At 42.2% G+C, this 20,622-nt stretch overlaps 1 protein-coding gene across 1 annotated transcript; it reads right to left on the bottom strand.

Moving 5' to 3' along the window:
- Window positions 1-1,473: 1,473 nt before the first annotated feature.
- LYSMD3 (LysM domain containing 3) lies at window positions 1,474-19,137 on the bottom strand. The gene is made up of 3 exons (XM_073678654.1): window positions 18,969-19,137; window positions 14,002-14,282; window positions 1,474-4,581 (listed from the first exon to the last, which is right to left on the bottom strand). The coding sequence occupies exons 2-3, from the start codon at window positions 14,269-14,271 to the stop codon at window positions 4,072-4,074; spliced, it is 780 nt and encodes a 259-aa protein (XP_073534755.1). The 5' UTR covers window positions 14,272-14,282; window positions 18,969-19,137; the 3' UTR covers window positions 1,474-4,071.
- Between the last annotated feature and the right edge of the window lie 1,485 nt (window positions 19,138-20,622).

Raw genomic sequence — 20,622 nt, 5'->3', positions numbered from 1 at the left:
CAATGGGGTTAAGGTCAGGTGAGTTTGCTGGCCAATAAAGCACAGTGGTACTGTTGTGTGTAAACCAGGTATTGGTACTTTTGGCAGTGTAGACAGGGGCCAAGTCCTGCTGGAGAATGAAATTTCCGTCTTCAAAAAGCTTGTCGGCAGAGCGAAGCATGAAGTGCTCTAAATGTCCTGGTAGACCGCTGCGCTGACTTTGGTCTTGATAAAACACAGTGGACCTACACCAGCAGAAGACATGGCTCCCCAAACCATCACTGATTGTGGAAACTTCACACTAGACCTGAAGCAGCTTGGATTGTGGCCTCTCCACTCTTCCTCCAGACTCTGGGACCTTGATTTCCAAATGAAAATTGGACCTCTGGGATCTTGTGGAGTGTGTCAATGACTGCCTTCTGTCAAGTCAGCAGTCTTTCCCATGATTGTGGAGCCTACTGAAACAGACTATTGGACCTTTTTAAACACTTAGGAAGCCTTTGCTGGTGTTTTTTTTGTTAATTATTTTTATTTACTGAGATAATGACTTTTGTGTTTTCATTGGCTGTAAGCCATAATCATCAACATTATCAGAAATAAACACTTGAAATAGATCACTGTTTGTAATGACTCCTATATAATATGAGTTTCACTTTTTGTATTGAAGAACTGAAATAAATTAACTTTTTGATGATATTCTAATTTTGTGAGATGCACCTGTATGTATAATCTTTTGCTTCCTCCCCTACCCAGGAGCTGTGGTATGATCAGATCATGTTCTGTACACTGTCAGACACAGCCATTACACAGGGGCACATTTATAAGATTCTCAGCACAGGAACATTTTATTGTGGAAGTTATTATTCCAAGATCTATTAATTAAAACAAACATTTGTTCGTGGGAAAACCCCTTTAAGGGCACAGCATGGATGGGCCGTGCCTTTTATGTGCATTTGGACATGTGTCATCATATGTCTTTAAAGGGAACCTGTCACCAGTAAAAAAAAGCTATTAACCTGCAGATTTTGGGTTAAGTCCCACATGTGCCATACACATGGATTAAAAAGCAACAGTTTTTCCTGGACATTAAATGGGTTAGTTTGCATATGCTCATGTGAAATGGCCTTTCTGACGAGAAACCACATTAGAATTTTTCCACTTCAAAACAAATCAGTGTGAACATCTGCCACAAACTTGCTGCAGATTTTTCGGGGATGCACATCAAAATCTGCATGTTTACACCAGCAGTGAAAGAAAAAATAATAATTTAAAATCCACAACACATGATGAATTTATTTTTTATAGAGATTTTATTTTTTTGCTGCTGTTCTAATACACTGCAAACTTTCTGAGCACAAATCTGCACCGAAACTCTTCAGCATGTGCGCCGGTACTCAACAGGTCAGAAGAAACACAGGCCCTGGTGTTTTTTATGCCAGTCTTCGTGATGAGTTCACTTGAGCAAGTTGCGCCAAATTCATTAAACTGCATGCTACTCAATGAATTTGGAGCATCTTTTAGTTGCCACGCGTCACCGTAAGAAAGTGTACTCCATTCATGTGCATCTCTAGTAGAAAAATCATACACCGCACTCCAGTGATGAATAGTGAGATGCCCGGGGAGGGTTCCAATCCGTAGCTGATAAAAAGAGTAAAACTCAGTCAGAAAGATGCTTAGCAGTTAGTGATGAGCGCAAGTGCTCGTTACTAGAGTTTGCCAAGGGTGCTCGGGTATACACCAAGTATCGCGGGTGCTGGAGTGACATGTTCGAGTCCCTGCGCCCGCGTGTTTCGTGGCTCCTAGCTACAAAACATCTGGGGACTGCCTGACAAACATGGGCAATCCCTGCATGTTTTGTGGCTAACAAACGCGAAACATGCGGCCGAGGGGACTCCAACATGTCACTACAGCACCCGCGATACTCCGTGCATACCTGAGCACCCAAGGCAAACAAGTAATGAGCACTTGCACCCATCACTAGTAGTAATAGATGTAATTATTATTCAACAGAGGACAGTTTATGATGTTTCGGTCCAATGTGAACCTTAATCAGATAATTGCTGAAATTGTAAGTTTTATAACACACACCATACCACACTATGTCCTGGTTAGTGTGCAACAGACTGTGTCAGCAGTGCTGGAGTGTTGGGACAATGTTACTGTCTGGATAGGTGAAGTTAAACCCTAACCAGGACATTGAGTTTTACAGCTCACACCATACCAAACTATTTCAGCCATTAATCTGATGATGGTCCACAATGGACGGACACGTCATAAGCTGTTCTCTGGAATCTTATCAGATGTGCATTTCTGTCATAACTTACAACACTTGTGCCATAAATTGGGATGAAGTTGTTGGGTGGGCTCAACTACGCCCCCTCCAGGCCAAGTTCCGCTCATTTAAAAAATATAAGAAGAGTGGACTGGGATTGGAATAAGAATGCTATGTCGCAAATAATTTGCAACTGTTGAGAACTACGGGATGAATTTTCCCCATAGTGTCCAATTCTACATCCATATGGTGTCCTAATAGAGACACCGCAGAAAAAGAGGTTGTACAGTCTAAGGCCACGGCCCCACTATCAGTATTTGGTCAGTATTTTCTCTCAGGAGTGGAAGCCAAAACCAGGTGAGGGACAATCAGAGAAAAGTTATAATAGAAACAAGTCACCAATTCTGCATTTATCACCCACTCCTGTTTTTGGCTCCCACTCCTGAGAAAAAATACTGACCCAATACGGATAGTGGGGCCGTGGCCTAAGAAGAAATGTCTGTAGTCACTATGTGATGGCCGAGTGCCAAATTGTGACAGAGGGCTTTGCGCACGCTCCTGATCCCCCTGTATTCCCCATGTGGATGGACTGTCAGGTGACCGCATGTATGTGATTTGCCTCCACTTCACCATGTTCTACCAGAGGAGACCAAATCGGCAAATGACAAAGTATCCAAATCACATATACACAGTCATGTGCCCGCCAACCTGCATGGGGAATCGTGACAGCCTACACTGCGCACATTGTCACCATTCAGCAGTTTGCAGTCACCAAGTGCTTTTAGATTTTTCTTCTCAGACTGGATAACCCTTATAACAATTGACATATTTGATAGAAACCCAAGACTGTATATTTTGTAATGAATACAAAACAGAAATTTTAAATGACAGGTCACAGATTTTAGTAGACGAGAAATATAAAATACAAGTGGTTGTTTTCCACAGTTTAGAAACTTTGTAGTTCGTACAAAACAAAACCACACGCACAAAGGAGCAATTGCTCACATAGGATAAAAAGCCTCTCCTGGTGGTTATTATTGCTGTATGGCTCCCCAGCACACGTGGGTCATGTCTTCTCCCCTTAGGTTTGTGCTAAAAATACAGAAAGGAACAATGACCATAGACAGAACCATGTAAATGAGCTCCAAAATAACAATTGTAATTGTAGCACTTTCGATATCCAAAATGCACATTTTGCAAATCATATTAATGCCCGCAATACCATGAGCTCTTTTAGTCGTCCTGAATTGGGCAGCACAGACTCCTATAATGCTTCCAGTTAATTTCAGGAGAACCGCAGTAGACCAGGATAAAGGTCCATCTAGACAATTTCTACCTATAACCTTTTGTAAAAGCCCATTCACATTGGCCACTCAGTATGGGGAGACAACGATTGTGCCCCGTACAGCAAAATGCTGTACATTCTCCATTACATGGTAAGATGTGCTGCCGAATACTTTTTATGCCAGCTCAGATGATCCAAGGAGCCCACAAAAATGGACTGAAAAGGCTCATACATATGGCAGAGCCTTGTGCACAGAGAGTACAGAGTCCTACAGCCTCTGTGAAGTGCCATACATTCAGAGTCTACGAGATCGAAATTAGGACAGAATCCATCAGAAAAACTTTGCATGATGAAGTTTGAGGCACCTGGAGGATCAGAAGGTGCCTCATACCCACCGACAACATGGAGTCAAACCATGGCCCTGTGCACAAGGCCTTAAAGGGTATTCTTTGCTGTCCATTCCTTCTCACAAGAACATAAAGCTGGTTTGGTCTCATTGCACTTGAAATTCAACAGTAGATTTACCCCGTCCATGTCACCCTCCATGTGATGAATTAGAGGGAGGTTCCTTGTTTAATACCTCGTAATAAAGAAAATAAAATACTGGTGTGATTATTCCCACAATAACCATAATTACAACTGCCATCCACCAGCCCAAACCCCAATCCGCTCCATGATAAGGATCTTTTTGTCGAGCAACTTTGGGTTCAGTTTCAAAATGGAGTTCTTGACTTAAAGCAGAGATGACTTCTTGTAGATTTTCCTTTTTCATGTCCGTGACCCTCACAATGTGTTCAATGTCTCTGTCTACTTCTTGTAAGAAAGAATTTGCAGTCTCTGTAGAAAGTGTTTCTAGAGCGGGGTGGAGGTCCTGGTCTGCTACCTCCTGTACCTGCTGGGCAGATAATGTTTTTGAGATTTTTCCTTTTGGGGAGAAATGTGTCTCAGTCAGTAAACTGAACCTCTTCACTGGAATCTTTAGTGACCGCAGAGCAAAAAAGTCCTGTTCGTTGATCAGGTTATTAGCTCTCTTGAGGTCTGCGACCTATGAATATAAAGATAGAGGCGCAAAGTAAATACAGACCAAGATTTCAGGGGAAAAGGAAAACAATTACAAACTTACTTAGGACAGAGTCCCATGAACATGTATTATCTGAGAACTCGCCGTCTGTAGCGTATCTTATAGTCTCCAAGTTTCATTCCAATTACTGGAGTACAGATTCTAGCATGATAATATAGCGTCTCCTTTACACTGCGGAAATCGTCACTACTTACTGTTTTTTCAGTTTGTAGTGTCACAGATTTTAAGAGATGTATGTGCTTTATACACATAGGGGGCGACTCAAGTGCTTAAGGCAGAAATCGGGCCTAAACACCTTAATAAGTTATAATAATTTTGCACAAGTCAGGAGTTGCACAGAACTATTGCAACCATTGGTGTTTATACACAGTCTTGACCAGCTACGCAATATGGGAGTGAGAGAGATGGCACTTGGTCAAGTCCACCCGTCAAATTCATCACTAACGTGGCGTAAAATACTCCAGAAGTGTACGCTGGGTACCAGACGCGCCTGATTTACAATCCCTGGCAAAAATTATGGAATCACCGGGCTTGGAGGATGTTTATTCAGTTGTTTAATGTTGTTGAAAAAAAGCAGATCACAGACATGGCACAAAACTAAAGTCATTTCAAATGGCAACTTTAGGGCTTTAAGAAACACTAAAAGAAATCAAGAAAAAAAATGTGGTACTCAGTAAGGCTATGTGCCCACGATGCAGAAATGCTCAGGATTTTTCCTGAGCGTTTCTGCATCTCCCTGGCAGAAAAAAAACGCATGCAGATTGTACATGCGTTTTCCTGCCAGGGACATGCGGAAGTGAAGCGTTCTTCACTTGCATTTCCGCATGCGGGTTGACAGGCGCTTTCCAAGCGATTTTAGCATCACTTGGAAAGTGCTTGTCAATTTGGTCACACTATATAAATCCATGCAAACAGCATGGATTTATATAGTGTGACCGAGAGAATGTCAAAAAATAAATCTATACTTACCCTCCGATGGCCCGCACTGTCTTGCTTCACCGTCCCGGCTGCCAGCAGCGGTGGATTGAAGGACCTGCCGACGTCCGCGTCGCCTGACCCGTCACATGACTCTGACGTCAGCGCAGGTCCTTCATTCCATCGCGAAGTGCCGGGAAGCGAGGAGGAGCGCACCGCGGGTCGCCGGAAGGTAAGTATATATTTTATTTTTTTATTTTATTCTTTTTTTACAGATTTTTTAATGGTACCTGGGTGTGGATGAGACTCTCCTCTCCTCTCCTCCACACCCGGGTACCATCCGCACATTAGAACGCGGCAATTACGCAAGTACAGATGCAGTCTTGCGGAATTGGCGCGTTCTAATGCAAGTCAGTGGCGGCGAAAACGCAGCACTTCCGCAAAATAATTGGTAGTGCTGCGTTTTTTTCCGCAATGATAATCCGCAGCGGAAATTTCTGCAGCATGTGCACAGCACATGCGGATTATCATTGGGGAACATTGCTGCCCTTCTACCATGCGTTTTTAATGCGTTTACGCAGGTGCAAAAACGCTGCGGAAAAGCATTAAAAAAGCATAGTGGGCACACAGCCTAAGGGTACTTTTTTTCAGCCCAAGCAGAGGGAAAAAATTATGGAATCACTCAATTCTGAGGAAAAAATTATGGAATCACCCAGTAAATTTTAATTTCCAAAACTAACACCTGCATCAAATTAGATCTGCTCATTAGTCTGCATCTAAAAAGGAGTGATCACACCTTGGAGAGCTGTTGCATCAAGTGGACTGACATGAATCATGGCTCCAACACGAGAGATGTCAATTAAAACAAAGGAGAGGATTATTAAACTCTTAAGAAGGTAAATCGCCACGCAATGTTGCAAAAGATGTTGGTTGTTCGCCGGCAGCTGTGTCTAAAATCTGGACCAAATACAAACAACATGGGAAGGTTGTTAAAGGCAAACATACTGGTAGACCAAGGAAGACATCAAAGTGTCAAGACCGGAAACTTAAAGCAATATGTCTCCAAAACAGGAAATGCACAACAAAACGAATGAGGAACAAATGGGAGGAAACTGGAGTCAATGTCTGTGACCGAACTGTAAGAAACCGCCTAAAGGAAATGGGATTTACATACAGAAAAGCTAAACATAAGCCATCATTAACACCTAAACAGAAAAAAACAAGGTTACAATGGGCTAAGGAAAAGCAATCGTGGACTGTGGATAACTGGATGAAAGTCATATTCAGCGATGAATCGCGAATCTGCATTGGGCAAGGTGATGATGCTGGAACTTTTGTTTGGTGCCGTTCCAATGAGATTTATAGATGACTGCATGAAGAGAACATGCAAATTTCCACAGTCATTGATGATATGGGGCTGCATGTCAGGTAAAGGCACTGGGGAGATGGCTGTCATTACATGTTCAATAAATGCCCAAGTTTACATTGATATTTGGACAGTTTTCTTATCATCCCCAAACATCCTTTCAATTGAGGGGATATCATTTTTCAAGATGATAAAGCATCCTGCCATAGAGCAAAAACTGTGAAAACATTCCTTGAAAGAAGACACATAAGGTCAATGTCATGGCCTGCAAATAGTCCGGATCTCAATCCAATTGAAAATCTTTGGTGGAAGTTGAAGAAAATGGTCCATGACAAGGCTCCAACCTGCAAAGCTGATCTGGCAACAGCAATCAGAGAAAGTTGGAGCCAGATTGATGAAGAGTACAGTTTGTCACTCATTAAGTCCATGCCTCAGAGACTGCAAGCTGTTATTAAAGCCAGAGCTGGTGCAACAAAATAGTAGTAATGTATTGGAGTGTTCTTTTGTGTTTGTTTTTCATGATTCCATAATTTTTTCCTCAGAATTGAGTGATTCCATAATTCTTTCCCTCTGCTTGGTCTGAAAAAAATTACCCTTTCTGAGTACCACATTTTTAATCTTGATTTCTTTTAGTGTTTCTTAAAGCCCTAAAGTTGCCATTTGAAATGACTTTAGTTTTGTGCCATGTCTGTGATCTGCTTTTTTTTCAAGAACACTAAACAACTGAATGAACATCTTCCAAGCCCGTTGATTCCATAATTTTTGCCAGGGGTTGTATTAAGGGGCAAACGCCACTCACTGAACTGGCTCCGTGTACTCCAGCGAGCGCTTCATTAAGACTGGTGTGTGCTATGCCAGTCTTCATAAATCGCCCCCATACAGTTTTTCAGCACACACTTATACACAACACTGCTGCATGCAAAGAACACGCACTCTGCTACACCCTGAGCGCACCGACGGAGCTCTGCTACACCCTGTGTGCACTAGCACATCTTGAAGTTCCTTCCAGGCATGTAACTTATCACATGAGCTAAAAAGGTCATTCAGCTCATTGGGACCTGCACCATCCCATCAGTTTTTTTTTTCTTGCCAAAAAGTGCATCTTATAGAGTACGGCAGTAATAGTAAGAATCCAAAAGCACTACAAATACTGGCTGGTGATGAGCTCATGCAGCCTTTATCTATCTCTCATCCCCTCAAGATGGCTGGACCACCATTGTAAATAAGCCCCTGTACTTTGTGTCACCCCCACCTCATTGTAGATTGTAAGCTCTTACGAGCAGGGTCGTCATTATTTTTGTTTTAATTATTTTATTATTATCTTTAACCGTTACTTATGACTGTTGTATATGAACCTCTGAATTGTAAAGCACGGCAGAATATGTTGGCGCTATATAAATAAAGATTATTATTGCTATTATAACAGGAATCCTTAAAGTATTCTTTCATTAACTAAGTCTAACTCCCAACTAATTTTCATTTCAATTATATTATTAAAGGGGCTGTCCAGTGAAAACAAGTCATCACCTGTGCACAGAGTAGGTGATAACTTATTGATCGGTGGAGGTCTGACCGCTTGGACCTACAATCTGCAGATAAGAGAACTTTTATCCACACTACAAAATGAAGCAGCAGTTCAGACGCACAACCGCTGCTCCAGTCCTTCTATATGGGACTGCCAAATAGGGCTGAGCTCAGCAGCACCATAGGAATGAATGGAGTTAGTGATCGTGTGTGTGCGCGCTGCTGCTCCATTCTAAGGCCGCAGCCCCACTATCAGTATTTGGTCAGTATTTTTTCTCAGGAGTGGGAGACAAAACCAGGAGTGGGTGATAAATGCAGAATTGGTGACTTGTTTCTATTATACCTTTTCTCTGATTGTTCCTCACCTGGTTTTGGCTTCCACTCCTGAGAAAAAATACTGACCGAATACTGATTAGTGGGGCCGTGGCTTAACAGGTATAGAAGTCCCCCATTGTGCACTGCACTGCAAGTGCTAGAGGTCAGACCCCCCAATCATCAAGTTATCACCTAACTGCAGATAGATGAAAACAGGTTATAGAATTTTTTTTTTTTTTTTTTTTTTAACTTGAAACAACTTTCTGGGATGCGGCCATATTGGAGAAACACTTCAGTGTGGTTTTGTCTATACAGACATTGAAAGAAGGTGTTTGTGCTTAAGGCTGGGTTTCCAAGTTTAGTTTTTTAATGCAGTTTTCTGAAGTAAAAACTGAAAATGAAACAAATGGAAGACTCCTATACACTGTGTTCCAAATTATTATGCAAATAATATTTTCTCAGATTTTCCCAAATTACCTATATGAATTGCAGTCATTGTAATTTTCCAGTCAAATAACTATTAGAGTACAATTGAAAGGTTTTTGTACAAACTGCCTATGATAACAGTATATTTTTAAAAAAATAAAAAACTCAAACTGCACTCAAAATGCATGTTCCAAATTATTATGCACAGCAGAGTTTTCAACCTTTTCATTTTAATAAAGAACAAAAAAAATGGTCATTTTTGAAATTATAAGCATTAGCAGGTTATTACAAACTGAAATCAAACAGTTTTCAACTCAAAACTTTATTCTAGGTGATGTTACATTTGCACATAGGACCCCTTGTTCGAAAGGAGCTTCTGAACTCTCTCGTCCATTGAATTTGTCATGGTTTGGATGGTTTCTGCTTCCAATTGTTTTGCATGAGGACAGAATACCCTCCCAGAGCTGTTGCTTAGATGTGAACTGCCTCCCGCCATCATAGACACTCCTTTTGATGATGCTCCAGAGGTTCTCAATGGGGTTGAGGTCAGGGGAGCATGGGTGCCACACCATAAGTTTGTCCCCTTTTATGCCCATAGCAGCCAGAGATGCAGATGTGTTATGTGCAGCATGAGATGGGGCATTATCATGCATGAAAATGATCTTGCTGCAGAATGCATGGTTCTTCTTCTTGAACCATGGCAGGAAGTGCTGTTTGAGAAACTCAACATACATTATGGAGTTCATCTTTACCCCTTCAGGGATCCTAAAAGGGCCGACAATCTCTCTCCCCATGATTCCAGCCCAAAACATTACTCCACCTCCTCCTTGTTAGCGCCGTACCATGTTTGCATGGGGTGTCCATCAACCAGCCATCCTCCACTCCATCCATCTGCACCATCGAGATCATTTCATGCATGATAATGCCCCGTCTCATGCTGCACATAACACATCTGCATCTCTGGCTGCTATGAGCATAAAAGGGGACAAACTTATGGTGTGGCACCCATGCTCCCCTGACCTCAATCCCATTGAGAACCTCTGGAGCATCATCAAAAAGAGTGTCTATGATGGCGGGAGGCAGTTCACATCTAAGCAACAGCTCTGGGAGGGTATTCTGTCCTCATGCAAAACAATTGGAAGCAGAAACCATCCAAAACCTGACAAATTCAATGGACGAGAGAGTTCAGAAGCTCCTTTCGAACAAGGGGTCCTATGTGCAAATGTAACATCACCTAGAATAAAGTTTTGGAGTTGAAAACTGTTTGATTTCAGTTTGTAATAACCTGCTAATGCTTATAATTTCAAAAATGACCATTTTTTTGCTCTTTATTAAAATGAAAAGGTTGAAAACTCTGCTGTGCATAATAATTTGGAACATGCATTTTGAGTGCAGTTTGAGTTTTTTATTTTTTTAAAAATATCCTGTTATCATAGGCAGTTTGTACAAAAACCTTTCAATTGTACTCTAATAGTTATTTGACTGGAAAATTACAATGACTGCAATTCATATAGGTAATTTGGGAAAATCTGAGAAAATATTATTTGCATAATAATTTGGAACACCGTGTAAAGAAGAGACTGAAATGTCTTATTCTCTTGATTCCATGTCTGACTTTTGGCTTCAAAAACCTGAATGTGTGAATGCAGCTGAAATGGAGGGCAAGAAATAGCCTTATTAGCAGGGATAATCTTGGTATCCTGCCTTATCTGGGCCTCCATCAGTATAATAAAGAGCTCATTAAACCTACTATACAGTACTGCTCCCATGTTGGCAAAGTCTACACTGCAAAGCGGACATGTGAGCTTCAGAATATAGGAAATATAGGATTGTGGAATAGTCTCTGGATGGTCAATTTAAAGAAGGTTCTGTTCTTTTATAGGGGTTATCTAAAATCATAAAAAGTCAGCTACAGTTGTACTCAAAAATTTTCATACCCCGGTAGAATTTTTCCTTTCTTGGCCTTTTTTCAGAGAATATGAATGATAACAAAAAACCTTTTTCTCCACTCATGGTTATTGGTTGGGTGAAGCCATTTATTGTCAAACTACTGTGTTTTCTCTTTTTAAATCTTAATGACAACCAAAAACATCCAAATGACCCTGCTGAAAAGTTCACATACCCTTGTGATTTTGGCCTGATAACATGCACAGAATTTGACACAAATGGGTTTGAATGGCTACTAAAGGTAACATCCTCACCTGTGACCTGTTTGCTTTTAATCAGTGTGTGTGCATAAAAGCTGAGTGAGTTTCTGGAATCCAGACAGATACTTGCATCTTTCATTCAGCCACTGACGTTTCCGGATTGTGAGTCATGGGGAAAGCAAAAGAGTTGTAAACGGATCTACGGGAAAAGGTAGTTGAACTGTATAACACAGGAAAGGGATACAAAAAATATTAAAGGAATTGATAATGCCAGTCAGCAGCGTTCAAACTGTGATTAACAAATGGAAAATCAGAGGCTCTATAAAAACCAAACCACGGTCAGGTAGACCAACAAAAACACATGCCAGGAAAATTGCTCGGGATGCAAAGAAAAACCCACAAATAACATCAGCTGAAATTCAGGACTCTCTGAAAACTAGCGGTGTGGCGGTTTCAAGATGCACAATAAGGAGGCACTTAAAGAAAAATGGGCTGCATGCTTGAGTCACCAGAAGAAAGCCATTACTGTGCAAATGCCAGAAAGTATCTCGCCTACAATACGCCAAACAGCACAGAGGCAAGCCTCAAAACTTCTGGAACAAGGTAATTTGGAGTGAGGAGACCAAAATTGAACTTTTTAGCCACAACCATAAACGTTACATTTGGAGAGAGGTCAACAAGGCCTATGATAAAAAGAACACCATTCCTACAGTAAGGCACGGAGGTGGATTGCTGATGTTTTGGGGATGTGTGAGCTACAAAGGCACAGGAAACTTGGTAAAAGTTGAAGAAAAGATGAATGCAGCAAGTTATTATTAAATACTGGAGGCAAATTAGCACTCATCAGCCCGGAAGCTGCACTTGGGACATACAACAATCCAAAACACAAGGCCAAGTCGACCTGTCATTGGCTACAGCAGAACAAAATGAAGGTTCTGGAGTGGCCATCTCCGTCTCCTGACCTCAATATCATTGAGCCACTCTGGGCTGATCTCAAGTGTGCAGTTAATGCTAGGCAGCCCAGGAATTTACAGGAACTGGAGACTTTTTGCCAAGAAGAATGGGCAGCTTTACCATCTGAGAAAATTAAAGAACCTCATCCACAACTACCACAAAAGACTTCAAGCTATCATTGATGTTAGAGGGGGCAATACACGGTATTCAGAAATGGGGTATGTGAACTTTTGATCAGGGTCATTTGGATGTTTTTGGTTGTTATTAAGATTTAAAAAGAGAAAACACAGTAGTTTGACAATAAATGGCTTCACCCAACTAATAACCATGAGTGGAGAAAAAGGTTTTTGTTATCATTCATATTCTCTAAAACAAGGCCAAGAAAGGAAAAATTCTGCCAGGGTATGTAAACTTTTGAGCACAACTGTATGCTCCAAGTCAGTCTTCACCCTGCCTCTGGGTAAGAGCGGCACCCCTCTGGAGGGCCCAAGCAGTCCATGAATTAGGGGCCCATTCATACTGTCCAACTGCAGCCATTAAACACCCGCCATTCGGTTATATGCAAACAGGTCAGCGGCCTTTTACCTCACATCGTTGTATGCAAGGCTGTGGAGTTAGAGTCGGAGCCCAATATATAATACATTGTGTACAGTAGCTCAATGCAGTTTGTGGGGAATATTTTTTCATAAGAATTTGGGAAAGTTATGAAATGTCCTATAATTGTCTGTCCTATTCCTGATCTAAGGGTCTAGACATTTAGCTGAGATGAATCTGTGCTACAGTAAATTTATCACTTAAACATGAGCCATGTATGAGGGAGTCGGAGGTTTGGCTTACCGATTCCACAGCCCTGGTTGTATGAATGTTCTGTGAGCAGAGAACATCATGTTCTTGGTGGCACATGACCCGTTTACACAGTACAATGTGCTGCCAAGGTCAATGATTTTGAAGTTTGCAGAAAAATCATTAAACTCCAGAAATAAATGTTTTGCTTGCTCATCAGGCAATTGTAAGACTGTCTAAACAGGCCAACAAAGTACTATCCAGAAAAAAAAGCAAGACTGAAGGGTGTTTCTCCAATATGATTGCAACCAGAAAAGTTTTATTTAAACTGATTTAAAAAAAATTAATTCTCCCTAACATACTTAATCATGGAAATGAAGATTCCTAGGAATGTCCGTTCCCAATTATTATCCTGTCTACTTGGGTCCTAACTAAAGTCGGTGCCAAAACAAAAGTCACACTCAGGCCCTGGAGACTAGAGGGACCCAAAGATCCCTTTGGCTCTAATGAGAATTCCAATAATATTAAGGGGGTTGTTCGCGGTTTGCATACAAGCGGTCATATACCAACTAGACGTGCACGGCATCGCTCAATGCAGGTGTCTGAATGTGGTCAAAAGTATGAAAATCGCATAACTGCAGTCACGACTGCCCAATCCCAGTGCTGGCACTGGAGAATCCTCACAGCATGCAGTGCGTGTACTGTGACTATTCACATGTCTGCAGTCAGAGTGACTGTAAACTTGTACCCCAAGGCTGGACAACCCCTTTAAGAAACAGCAATTGTTGAGGGACCTGGAGATTTTGCATTAGAGCCCACAATCTTTACATTAGACCATTGCATGCACAGCCATATTGCAGTGTTACAATCACAAGATAAAAAAAAAAATACTTCTGTCTCATCAACTACATGGTGTGTGTCATAAAAGCAAGAAAGGGCAAATAAAACACTTACAGTACAGCAATACTGTAGGGCTATAGAGTTTAAGGTGTCCCCTTCAACAATGTCCTTATTTATAAGTATAATATCATCCAGACGTTCTCTGGACGTGCTTCTTCTTGTCTTCTCTCGCCCTCGTGGTCTTAGTTCATATTCCTCTGCCTCTTCTTCTGACACCTCATTCTCAGAGTTAGCCATGGTCGCAAAGTGATAGCTATGACCTGATGTTGTAGCCGACACCGATTTGGGTTTCACATATCTCCGAGACTCATGTCTACCAGCCATCCTCAGCTCACCTGCAGGAGAGATCAGACATGCCATGTGTTAGAAACAACCAAGGAGATGACACATATACAATATATTAAACCTAAGTAACAAGTCCTATGTGTACAAGTAAGGCCAAAATACGAGGAGCGAAGGGTGGGAACAGATTGAATTGTGTAAAAGTAGAATGTTTTTCTTGGCCATTAAGGAGAGGACTTGTAAAGGAAGAGACGTGTGGGGGGGAATTTACTAGCACTGTTCCAGGATGAAATAGTTTACAATGCAAAAAAATTAGAACTCCAACAAGATTTATAAAAAAATAAATAAAAAATTGGAACAATTAGACTTTAGTGCAGTATAGCCCAAATTGCAACAAGATTCTGGCACATTGCACTCGTACAGTGCCTACAAGTAGTATTCAACCCCCTGCAGATTTAGCTGGTTGACACATGCGGAATTAACTTGGCATTGTGACATTTGTACTGTAGATCAGCCTGGAAGTGGGAAATGCACTGCAGCAAATTTTGTTTTTGTTTTTTTTTAAAACGTTAAAAGTTAATTCAGAGTGTCATTTATTATTCAACCCCTCAAACCACAATAATTCTGTTTGGTCCCCCAAAAGTATTAAGAAGTAGTTCAGGCACCAAGAATAATGAGCTTCACATGTGTGGATTAAAGATCTCTTTTGCCAGCCTTTTCTGACTATTTAAGACCCTCCCCAAACTTGTGAACAGCACTCAGACATGGTCAACAGAAAGACAAAGGAGCATTCCAAGGCCATCAGAGACAAGATCGTGGAGGGTCACAAGGCTGGCAAGGGGTACAAAACCCTTTCCAAGGAGTTGGGCCTACCTGTCTCCACTGTTGGGAGCATCATCCGTAAGTGGAAGGCTTATGGAACTACTGTTAGCCTTCCACGGCCAGGACAGCCTTTGAAAGTGTCCTCCCGTGCCAAGGCCAGGCTTGTCCGAAGAGTCAAGGCTATCCCAAGGACAACAAGGAAGGAGCTCCGGGAAGATCTCATGGCAGTGGAGACATTGGTTTCAGTCAATACCATAAGTAACGTACTCCACCGCAATGGTCTCCGTTCCAGACGAGCCCATAAGGTACCTTTACTTTCAAAGCGTCATGTCAAGGCTCGTCTACAGTTTGCTCATGATCACTTGGAGGACTCTGAGACAGACTGGTTCAAGGTTCTATGGTCTGATGAGACCAAGATCGAGATCTTTGGTGCCAACCACACACGTGACGTTTGGAGACTGGATGGCACTGCATACGACCCCAAGAATACCATCCCTACAGTCAAGCATGGTGATGGTAGCATCATGCTGTGGGGCTGTTTCTCTGCCAAGGGGCCTGGCCATCTGGTCCGCATCCATGGGAAGATGGATAGCACGGCCTACCTGGAGATTTTGGCCAAGAACCTCCGCTCCTCCATCAAGGATCTTAAGATGGGTCGTAATTTCATCTTCCAACAAGACAACGACCCAAAGCACACAGCCAAGAAAACCAAGGCCTGGTTCAAGAGGGAAAAAGTCAAGGTGTTGGAGTGGCCTAGTCAGTCTCCTGACCTTAACCCAATTGAAAACTTGTGGAAGGAGCTCAAGAATAAAGTCCACATGAGACACCCAAAGAACCTAGATAACTTGGAGAAGATCTGCATGGAGGAGTAGGCCAAGATAACTCCACAGACCTGTGCCGGCCTGATCAGGTCTTATAAAAGACGATTATTAGCAGTAATTGCAAACAAGGGTTATTCCACAAAATATTAAACATAGGGGTTGTATAATAATTGACCCACACTTTTATGTTTAAAATTTAATAAAATTCAACTGAGCAACATAACTTTTTGGTTTGTAAGATTTATGCTTCTGTTCATAAAACCTACTCACGTTTGCAGTTTGAAGGCTCTAATTTATTTGCATCTTATCAAACCAGCTAAATCTGCAGGGGGTTGAATACTACTTGTAGACACTGTATATGACAACTCAGTCATTTTGTCCTCCACAGCTACAAGAATTCAGCAGTAACAGAACCTGAATTCAGGCCATTGCTACAGGCTCTAGTGGTACCAGAACTATAGATTCAGAGGGGGGTCTGCCCTCCACAACAGACCCTCTGCTACTCTATACAGATGAACATATAACCTACAAACAAATGGAGTAAGATCCCCAACAAGAATCATAAACAACAAAGGTGCAGTTAAAACGTAATTTTTATTGTATGCATGATAAAAGACACAAGATCTAAAAATAGCAGGTCGAATGGAAGGGAATACACAAAAACAGAGTGGTGACCCATTAGGTCCACATGGGATTATCTAGGGGGTTGCTACATGATATAAGGTCTATAGGTAATAGGCACATACATAATTTATAATGCACTTGTACCCTATTTGATTGGAATCAGAGATGTCTAAGTGCAAAATATAGAGTAGAGAGCAGTGCCTGTCCTCAGACAATAGAAGTCACCCTTAAATGGCAGACCTGAATGAAGTGAGAATGGTAGAAAGGGCCAAAAGAACTACCCATCAAACAACCCATACGAGAGAGATAGATAGAGATAGATAGATAGATAGATATTTGTATTGGGAGTACCCATATCCACTATATACCAATTATGGTAAAAATTCTTTGCCATATTGTTCGGCTCAATTCTTTATATCTATACAGATGAACACAGGGTTGGTTTTCTTTTTTTTTTTTAAATGCAAAACCGCAGTTTAGAAGAAGCCTGATCTGCAAGGTATTCCTGTGTGACACTAATGACATCTCAGAAATCTGGTCTGACCAGGAAAGCGGAGTCACATCTGGTTGGCCTAATGCGGCAGCTTCCAGATTAAGAGTTACACATCATTAGTGATTACATCACAACAACCTCTTTGTTTTCTGATGTGTTCTGTATTTTGAAACATTTTAGATGTGAAGGTGTTTGCTGTTTTTCAACTCCTATGAAATAAACAATAAAAAAGCCAGAAATAAAATAAAGCCCTCAATCAAGGTTTTCTGCCTGGAAACTGGCATAAATCACTTTGAAAAGTCATAATGTTTTTTGTGCAACGCAAAGTTGTGCTAGAATTTTGCAACTTTTGACAGTTTCACTGCAGATTTGGGCACCTCTGCCAAATAGGTGGATCTGGGACAGGACAGGACAGTGCATGCCTGCACCCACTCATCAAAATTCATGAAAAGTGGTGGCATTTCTTACATCAGAAATATTACCTCAGTTCTTGGAGGCGCATACACACTGAGAAGATGTGCGGAGTTCATGGAGTTGTGTGCGCCTCCTAATGAATTCAACCAACAAAACTCTGCTGTACTCTGAAAGCAGTAATGTGCAAACACTAAATATATGAAATTGGAACTGCATTACTGCTATAGAAAATGTTAAAAAATTAATGTACTTAGCGCACAAATTAGCCAATTTATGAGAGCCCACCACCAGCCAGTGACAAAGCGTACCCCTTTATTGGGACCCTAACCTTATATGCCTCTCCCGGGGCGAAAGCCTACAAACTTTAAAGGGAGGCAGGATCCAGCTCCAATTAAAATGCCTGATGGAAGGAGAGCTCAGTCAGATGGCGAGTACAGTACTACAAATACCAAAAAGACTGACCAGCACCTCCAGAATAAGACAAGTGTGAACAGGTGCAAGCTGTCAACTATTCAATATAACCAAGAAAATACAGCTGTACTCTGAAATGCTATAACATGCAAACATTGAAACATTCACACTTGTCTTATTCTATTAGCCTGGGAGAGGCATATAAGGTTAGGGTACCATCAAAGGGGTACGCCTTGCCATGGCTAATGGGCTCTCATGAATTGGCCAATTTGTGCGTTAAGTACCTTCATTTTTTAACATTATCTATAGCAGTAATGCAGGACCAATTTCATACATTCAGTATTTGCATATTCTAGTATTTCAGAGTGCAGCTTTATTTTATTAATGAATTCAGCACATCTTATTTCTGCACGCCCTTCATTAAGGCCAGCATACGAAACACCAGTCTTACTGTATCGGGGCCATAGAGTCATACATAGTGCGTGCTGGATTTTGTAGAAAAAATGCTTTGCATGTATTCAGACGTATAGATTACTGCAGACTTTGGAGCATTTACACTCTGTGACACTTGAATTTTATTTTAAAAATGCAAGTGCTGTCTCCTACATTCTGCCAGGTTATGGACCCCTGGACAGGGCGCTGCCGAGCACGGACCGGACAGGGCGCTGCCGAGCACGGACCGGACAGGGCGCTGCCGAGCACGGACCGGACAGGGCGCTGCCGAGCACGGACCGGACAGGGCGCTGCCGAGCACGGACCGGACAGGGCGCTGCCGAGCACGGACCGGACAGGGCGCTGCCGAGCACGGACCGGACAGACAGGACGAGCGGCTCAGTTATCACCACACAGGTTATAATAAGGGCACAGCGGTCCCTGCTATGGATGATGATAAAAGTGACCACATCCAGGTGTCAGCCACACACTGAGCACAGAATGACCGTAACATGTATAATAAATAACATATATTAACACTCCTGTTTAGAAAAAAAACAGTCCCTCAGTCACTGTATAGACTGCGTGCAGAACATATGCTGCTGCCCTGAGCATCACCCAATACACACTCGCAGACCCAGTCTTATCCCGGACTCAGCACCGTCACTGCTGCACAGCAGGTGCCCTGGCCCCTGACAGTCACTAGCACTGCCCACTCTCACCTTCATTCCGCTCTCTTGGCAGGACTCATCTCGGCCACCGTCTACTCCACAGTTCTGTCTGCGCGCCCCCGCAGCAGAAGAGACGCCGCATACGGGAGCGCGCTCTCCCTGTGGCCACGTCCGCAATCTGCGACGTCTACGCCAATGTTCCCGCGCATACGTGTGACGTAGGACGCCGGCGCGTCCCTTGGTGACATGTCTAGTGTGGGCAAAACAAGAAACGATTCTAGAGTTGGGGACGTTCTTGTGTATTCCCCAGCTGGCCGCCAAGTGCAGCGGGGAGAGGAATGTGTTATTCCAGAAATGCCAGCGCGGCACAGAGGAGATTAGTGATTTTCCGGAGATTCCTAATATGTACAAGTGTACATACCGTCTAGTATAATGGGATCACAGTGCCCCCTGGTGGCTGGAAAGTGGGACTATGTGGAAGCTAATGTTCTAATGAGAAAAGCGGATGAGACACTAGTCGTCACATGTCCGCTGGTACCCAATCACATACACGTGGTGACTGCGCGAAGCAGCGCCAAATCCTAACAGTGTTTATATTACACTCTTCATATGGAGCGGGCTGCACTGGGTGGAAAACCCCTTTAAGCTTGGGGTTACATGGAGACTTTGTCCACAGCACAGATCCTGCACCAAATTATCACTATTTACTGCTGGTACATCATAGGGGAACGCGGCCACATTACCACCCCTAGAGAGCCAGGACAAGTCACAAGAAGTTACACCCAGTCCGATGTTTGGTCATCACAGCACCCCAAAGCTCAGAATGCAACCTGTTTAAAGGGGTTGCCCAGTCTTCAGTCTTAGGACTCATGTCTCAATCCATGTGTCAATCCTCATAGCTCATACAGTCAGGATTCGGCAGGAGCTGGCAGTCAGGTATGCGATTTTCATAGTTCCAGCCACACTCTGACTAGACGTGTTCGGCCTTTCTCAATTCACCTGTATTGTGCCTGGCCGCACACTTCTAGTCGGTATGTAACCACATGTATGCGAATCGCGGTCTCACGCCCGCTTGTTCCCGGAAAGTCCTCATCGCGCATTGTGAGGATTTATAAGTCTGCAGTCATATAGAGTAACTGCAGCCTAAAGCCCCAAGCCTGGACATCCTCTTTAAGTCAAGGTGAGGTTTGGCCATGCAATCTGTTTGACGGACAAAGTTGCTATTTCGCATTAGCCTAAAAGAACACCATACCGCTCAGCATGAACAAATATTATAGCCACGGTGCCCCACATCAACGTAGTTTATAGCCTGAGTGTCCCCATAACTGGAAGAAATATAACAACACCCCCATAATATCAGCACACACCATATACACAATTCACTCATAACTACACTGTGTTCCAAATTATTATGCAAATAATATTTTCTCAGATTTTCCCAAATTACCTATATGAATTGCAGTCATTGTAATTTTCCAGTCAAATAACTATTAGAGTACAATTGAAAGGTTTTTGTACAAACTGCCTATGATAACAGGATATTTTTAAAAAAATAAAAAACTCAAACTGCACTCAAAATGCATGTTCCAAATTATTATGCACAGCAGAGTTTTCAACCTTTTCATTTTAATAAAGAACAAAAAAATGGTCATTTTTGAAATTATAAGCATTAGCAGGTTATTACAAACTGAAAGCAAACAGTTTT

The sequence above is a fragment of the Phyllobates terribilis genome, unplaced genomic scaffold (assembly GCF_046119375.1).
Source record: "Phyllobates terribilis strain yellow unplaced genomic scaffold, ASM4611937v1 Scaffold_1__5_contigs__length_1240528914, whole genome shotgun sequence".
NCBI classification, from domain to species: Eukaryota; Metazoa; Chordata; class Amphibia; order Anura; family Dendrobatidae; genus Phyllobates; species Phyllobates terribilis.
This window is presented reverse-complemented; position numbering and strand designations above follow the sequence as displayed.

Excerpts from the sequence above, each read along its gene's own strand:
- LYSMD3 (XM_073678654.1), bottom strand. The coding sequence starts at position 14,271 with ATGGCTGGTAGACATGAGTCTCGGAGATATGTGAAACCCAAATCGGTG. Across the intron at positions 4,582-14,001 it reads CCCTACAGTATTGCTGTACT|GTCGCAGACCTCAAGAGAGC; the intron begins GTAAGTGTTTTA and ends TTATATTCATAG.